General features: G+C 38.9%; 1 protein-coding gene across 6 annotated transcripts in view; it reads right to left on the bottom strand.

The window, feature by feature from the left end:
* Positions 1 to 833: 833 nt before the first annotated feature.
* Positions 834 to 6998, bottom strand: part of LOC107596107 (misshapen-like kinase 1) — a 62796-nt gene continuing 56631 nt past the window's right edge. For all 6 annotated transcript variants that reach the window (XM_016286730.1, XM_016286726.1, XM_016286728.1 and 3 more), the window contains 3 exons: positions 6719 to 6878; positions 4470 to 4609; positions 834 to 3848 (listed from right to left, as the gene is read on the bottom strand). In XM_016286730.1, the coding sequence (XP_016142216.1) occupies positions 3765 to 3848; positions 4470 to 4609; positions 6719 to 6878 (384 nt within the window). In that variant the 3' untranslated portion in view covers positions 834 to 3764. The remainder of the gene's footprint in view (positions 3849 to 4469; positions 4610 to 6718; positions 6879 to 6998) is intronic.

Genomic DNA, 6998 nt, shown 5'->3' with positions numbered 1-6998 from the left:
CTAGTCTAGCTTTTTAAAGACCGACTGGTTTAAAATGATGCTCTCGTTGGATATAAAGGAGAACAGGCATTTCAATGATAAACATTTGTTCAGATCTGGGGGATGGCGTGTAAAATATCATCTTTACATGTGCACCTAAACCATGGATTCTGTAAAAGTCTAACAAGCCTTCAATCCAACAGATCAGTTTAATAGACCAGAATAAAACAAACTGATTACATTCAATAACGTCCACAATAAAGCCAACAACGTGCGCACCTTCAGAACAACCCCTGACACATGGAATTACATTTCAATACGAGCTTTTGTGCTGTGGTCAGCTGCTGTGGAAAGACTAAAATGTTCAATTGGTCGTCAGTGGCATTTACAAACATGACCGGAGTCGCATCTGTGGCTTGAGTCCAGTGATGTATGTATGTATGTTTGACCATTCTGGTCCTCAATCGCTGTCGACTGGTCTTGATCTACATTTCCCCCACTTTTTTTCCTCTGAGGGAATAATGAACAGCACACACGCAGATCAAAAATAGCTCTCCTATTCACACATGCACAGTCACACACCCACACACTCTCTTTTATAACACTCGCTTGGAAAAAGAGGGCTACTGAACGTACAGCCGTATGTACAGCTCGACAGGGAGAAGCTTTGTGCTCGAATGATTATACTTCAACCAGAGAAATGCTATATATCAATGCATTCTTTTATTCAGTTCTATTGATAAGGTTACGTTCATTAAATTATTTTTTATATAAATTTACATTTAGGTAAAAAAAAGAGAATTCAGGGATTTTATATATATATATATATATATATATATTTTTTTTTTTTTTTTCTCCATTCATTTCCACCATCCCGACAGGCCATTGCAATCTTAATATAAACTCCTTATCTAATTTGCAAAACCATTTAATTTCGTTATTCATTACATCATAATTCTTCTATAAAAACATAAAATCTGTCAATCCAGTAGTGTGAACACGGTTACACACATTTACTATTAAGCAAAGGCAAAATCGCACCAAATTCCAAGAGCTCTTGGGAATGCTGGGGACTGTTACATCACACGCATGCGAGCAGCTCCTCACCATGACAACCCGAACCTTTCGTGAACCTCCAGCATGAAAACCAGAGGCTTTCCCTGTTTGGCCAAATGATATAGCCACTTATATACGAGCTACAAGAATCACCATCACGCACTCCACAACATGCTCGTCTTGTTATGTAACTGTTGGGCGTTTGGACTGTAATATGGTGGTAAGCAAAGATCTAAATACTGCCTTCAAACTGGAGGAATTAACTCATTATGGCATGGCTTTTGTGCTAAAACAGAGTGAGAAGAGCCTGTTTTGGTGCTCTGGCTATTGTCAGTTTAAGTGCACTTTGTTGGCACAAGACTCCTAACTGCGCACTGGACTTTTCTCTTCCCTGAACTTCAGTTCTTATTAAAACAATCACATGCTCAACGCTCTCCCACACACACATGCACACAATCAAGCAAATACACCCAACCCCAATCCAAGGCACTGTTATTTCAGTAAACATGGCAGTTTGATTTACTAAGCAGGAAAATGCTTAAGTTCTATAGCAAGTAAGAGAAAGTAAGTAAGGATGAGGGGCTCAAACGAAGTAAGTCTCAGAGAGAGTGAATCTGTCATAATGGCACAGTAGCTTTCAAGTTCGGTTTGATTTTGCCCACTAACTGATGATGAACAATCGATCTACAAGTCCACGCCTCTCTCGGAAATGCAACTATTTATAATTATTTGTCTGAAGTGTTGTGCTGCCATATTTTAATAATGACTTACTGAATGTGTTATCTGTATTTAGTTTTGTCTAGACTGTGCGACAGCAGGCAATATGTCCAGTGGGAGGGGCTATTAGGTAATAGATGATGATTGTACCGCCACAAGCTACTGTACAAATCAGTGCTAAAATCATTTAGTGTTAATAACTAGAAAACTGTTTAGGAGGGACAGAGTGCACCAAACATTCTATTCTGTGATTAGTGTACACAAACTTTTATTTGTAAAGGCAGCATTTAAGTGATATAATGGTATAATACCATCTTCATCAAATAGGGAAAGAGAAAAGACTAGATTGTGAAGGTGTTCTTTTTAGGTAAATGTAGATTATCTGCATGGAAATGAGTGAAAAGCTTGAGAAAAATCTCTAGTCTAGTATTGCAGAGCTGGAGACAGTAACACCAGGCACAAACCCGTCAACCTTCATCCTTAAACTATTGCTTTATACTGATCCAATTATATGTTACTGATTAATATTTCACACTGATACTCACTCCCGCACACACGTGCAGCTCATTGGCACACTGTCAGATAAACAAAAGAATATTCTTGCTCCAATCCACCCAAGTCTTCATCTAAAACATTATGTTTGTGTTGCTAATGGTGGGGTCCAAATATCAAAGAAAAAAATCTGATCAAATGCACACATCCCTGATGACCTACAAGCCTGCCTAAAAAAAACTATACCTCCCATAAGCAATCAAGCTATTTTGACAGCACAAACACATGACTCCGTTATGAAATCACTCTCAAGTGAAAAAATCATGTGCCTACTGAATACAAATGAGATCTAAATACGATCATGGCTGCTATTTACAATTTACATTGTGAACTATACGTTTATGCTGCCAAAATGCGCTTTCAATCATATCCGGAGTAGCTTACTGTATCTTCCTGTCTAAAATCAAAATATCCCAAGAGAAACTCCCTCGTAAAACTTCGAACAAGAACGAGCACACAGCACGTATTGCAATAGAACAGCTATAGAACAGCAGATAATAAAAGTCGGAGTAATACCAAATACGCTTACGTACGGAGAATATCAAACTGTAGTAGATATGATGATACTTCCCACATAGAAAGAAAAAAAGTGCTTTGAAAAGCGAAAACCAGAGACTGTTGCTCCATTGTGGGCGACTAGTGGAAAAGCAAAACGCTGGATCCTGCTCCGTAAGCGGCCACCACAGTTCCCGTCGAACAACCAGTTTGGTGACACAGGCGTCAGATTATTGTTTAAACATCAAGAAAGCGAAAACCTTCCTTTGCTCAGAAGGGAAGCCGTCTCAGAATATGTTAAAACTTATATTTTTAAATCAGTTTCTATACTTCTACTTGTTGAAAGAAAACATTATATCACTTTTATCTGGAACTCTGAACGCAACCAAGAACAAACGACTACTACACTATACAGTGGAAATGGAAAATTACAGATGTTGCAGTACCACATTCACACCACTGCAGTTTCAAGTTGCTTCTGCTGCTTGAAGTAGCTTATAAAGTCTCTCAAACACACGCACACCGCTGCTGCGTCACAAGACGAGCAACAATTGAACGATTCTCGTAGTTTACACACATTTCTAGTAGAATAATGTACAATTAGTCTTTTTGTCTGGTCCTAAAAAGGTCAGAAACATTAGCAGTGAGGAACATTGGCCCCAGTGAGCTGAAAGCTAACCCATGTGGAATCAGATGAACACAACATTGCTCTGTCAGAGGTCAGCAGCGTGCTCATGGCAGACGCACGCATGCCTTGTACAGTTGGCTCAGAGATCACAGCAGAATGAAGGAGTGTCTTCAGGAAGATGTGAAGTATATAACTGTGTGTGTTCTATATGGAGGTTTGTGCAGGAGTGTGTGTGTGTATTTACAGAGTGTATGTGGGTGTTGTTATCTGTGAGGACTATCTCTTCAGTGTTTGTATGTGTGCACACAGCAGAATCTATGTTCATGTGGCAGCTCTTTCACCAGTTCATAATGCAGTTTCTGTTGAGAGTCATAAAGTAGACTTGACTGCTGCCACCTGAGCGCACTGATGCAAAAAACACCTAAAAAGAGAGAAAGACAAAAAAACATTGCAGCGTAAAGTGGATAAGCTTTGTGAGAAGATTATTTTTCTGTGTAATTCAACGGAATTGATATTCAGTTCATTGTATTAAATAATATTTTTTAATTATTACCTTATTTTAATGACTAAAAACTTAATATTTAGCGCCGTCTCAAATTTTGCATGCAGCCCTGCATTATTTTCCTTTATTACTAAATATATACCATTCCCTTAAAGTAATGTCAGTTTTTCTCGACGGGAGAATCTCATTTCATTTTCTCAATTTTTCTTTCCTTTAGCTCAAATAGTAGAGCATGGTGATAGCAATGCCAAGGGAAAGAATGGACTGATCAAATAAATAAATAAATGTCTATCTTAAATGCAATGCAAGTTGCTTTGCATAAAAGCATCTTCAAAATGCACAAATGTAAATGTAATTTTTACACAAATTGTTTGTCAAGCACAACCATTCAATTCTGTTACCCATTATTTATTTCTTAAATAAGGGGGGGGAAAATCACACAATTTAGGGGTTTCGTCCTATATTTTGGCAGCAAATTGAGTGAACTGCAGTGAATTGAAGTTCTATGAATGTGAAATGTGTATGTGAAAAATGTATCACCTTGTCGTTTCTTTCACACAGGAACTTGAGCCTCTGAGCTCTCTTGTGCATAAAGACTCCATCCAGGTGTCCCGTCTCAACAGAACGGATCTCAATGGCTTTCTCTCCCCAGCCCATAATCTGATTAGAGCAGATGTGGGCTACACGCAAAACACAAACACAAGGACATTAGAATATTTTATCATTCAAAACATTAACACATACTGCAACAACTCAATCCCCTGCTATATAATTCAAGGAAATGTGTTTTCATCCAGACAAGACTACACCATTCATTTCACCAATTTTAAAATTCTGTAAAAAGAATATGAGAGCTATATATACACAAAATTCCATGAATTCCACGCTTTTCTGTATCAAGACATAATAAAAAAAATCATATGGTCCTTGGCAGGTCTTAAAATTGGAAAAATAAAACCTCAGATGAACAACACCACATGACATATCACACTGTGTCATTATTTATTTAGCAAAAATAAATCCAATATGGAAAAGCAATGGGTGACAAACTAGGGACACCCTATGAGTCAGTTGCTTGTAGATCCACTTTTAGCAGCAATAACTTGAAGTAATCATTTTCTGTATGACTTTATCAGTCTCTCAGATCATTCTGGAGGAGTTTTGGCTCACTCTTCTTCACAACGTTGCTCCAATTTATTGAGGTTTGTGGGTATTTGTTAATGCTCAGCTCTATCCCCAGCATTTCAGTCAGGCTGAGGTCTGGATTTTGACTGGGCTATTGCAACACCTTGATTTCTTTTCTTTTTCAGCCATTCTGTTGTAGATTTGCTGGTGTGCTTGGGATCATTGTCCTGTTGCATGACCCAATCTTGGCTAAGCTTTAGCTGTCAGAGGGATGGCCTCACATTTGACTCTGGAATACTTTGATATACAGAGGAGCTCATGGTCGACTAAATGACTGTGAGGTGCTCAGGTCCTGTGGCTACAAGACAAGTTCAAAATCATCACTCCTCCACCAGCATGCTTGACTTTTGCTATGAGGTGTTTGTGCTGATATGCTCTTTAGGTTTTCACCAAACGTGGCGCTGTGCATTATGGCCAAACATCTCCACTTTGATCTCGTCTGTTCAAAGGACATTGTTGTAGAAATCTTATGGTTTGTTCAGATGCAGCTTTGCAAACCAACGCTATCCTGCCATGTTCTTTTTTAGAGAAAAGAGGCTTTCTTCTGGCAACCCTTCCAAACAGACCGGTATGGCATGTTTGGAAGGGTTGCCAGAAGAAAGCCTCTTTTCTCTAAAAAAGAACATGGCAGGATAGCGTTGGTTTGCAAAGCTGCATCTGAACAAACCATAATTCACGAATTTCATCATTTAACATGTTAACTGAGGCCTGTAGAGTCTGAGGTGTAGTTCCTGGGTTGTCTCAGAGTATTGTATGGTCTGACTATGGGGTGAATTTCCTGGGATGTCCACTCCTGGGAAGATTAATGTCTGTCTTGAATGTCTTCCACTTGTGAATAATCTTCCTCATTGTGGAATGATGGACTTTAAATTGTTTGGAAATGGCAGTATTACCCTTCCCAGAATGATGGCAGCAACAATTGCTTCTGTAAAATCATTGCTGATGTCTTTCCTCTTTGGCATTGTGGTAACACACACCTGAAGACTCCAGACCAGCAAACTGCCAAAATTTCTGCTTTTATAGAGGTGCTCACACTTGCTGATGATCAGTTAATCAAAGGTATTTAATTAGCAGTGCCTGACTGTTACTTACCCTCTTAATTCCCATCTTAACAGTAAGGGTGTCCTTAGTTTGTCACACATGGCTTTTCCATTTTGGCCTAGGTTTTGATAAATAAATAATGACACGGTGTGATATGTCATGCGTTGATTTTCACCAGACCAGCAAACTGCCAAAATTTCTGCTTTTATAGAGGTGCTCACACTTGCTGATGATCAGTTAATCAAAGGTATTTAATTAGCAGTGCCTGACTGTTACTTACCCTCTTAATTCCCATCTTAACAGTAAGGGTGTCCTTAGTTTGTCACACATGGCTTTTCCATTTTGGCCTAGTTTTTGATAAATAAATAATGACACGGTGTGATATGTCATGCGTTGATTTTCTTCTGAGGATTTATTTTCCAAAATTTAAGACCTGCTAAGAATCAGATGATTTTATATGTCGTCTTGATACAGAAAACCATGGTATTCAACAGGGTGTCCTTTCTTTTTCACATGACTGTATATGTGTGTGTGTGTGTGTGTGTGAGTGAATGTATACTTGCCTACAGATGTGGGCATTTCTCCCCACTGCAGCACCACATCTTTAATGATACGTCCATATGTGTTGACATAAACACCTTCATCCTCATAACACAACAGCATCTCCATCCCATCTGAATTGGGCAGGAATACGATGGCATGAGGAGTCACCTGTGACTGGATCTACAGAGACAGATATGCCGAGAGCAAGAGGGAGTGAAAGAGAGGAACAGAGGTCAAAGGAGATTTATCTTTCTGAAAGGGCCATAAAAACTTTTCTCTTCATTTTACAATTGACCCACA

The sequence above is a fragment of the Sinocyclocheilus grahami genome, unplaced genomic scaffold (assembly GCF_001515645.1).
Source record: "Sinocyclocheilus grahami isolate Dianchi unplaced genomic scaffold, SAMN03320097.WGS_v1.1 scaffold215.1, whole genome shotgun sequence".
Classification (NCBI taxonomy): Eukaryota; Metazoa; Chordata; class Actinopteri; order Cypriniformes; family Cyprinidae; genus Sinocyclocheilus; species Sinocyclocheilus grahami.
Note: the sequence above shows the minus strand (reverse complement) of the source record. Positions and strands in the feature narration are given on the sequence as shown.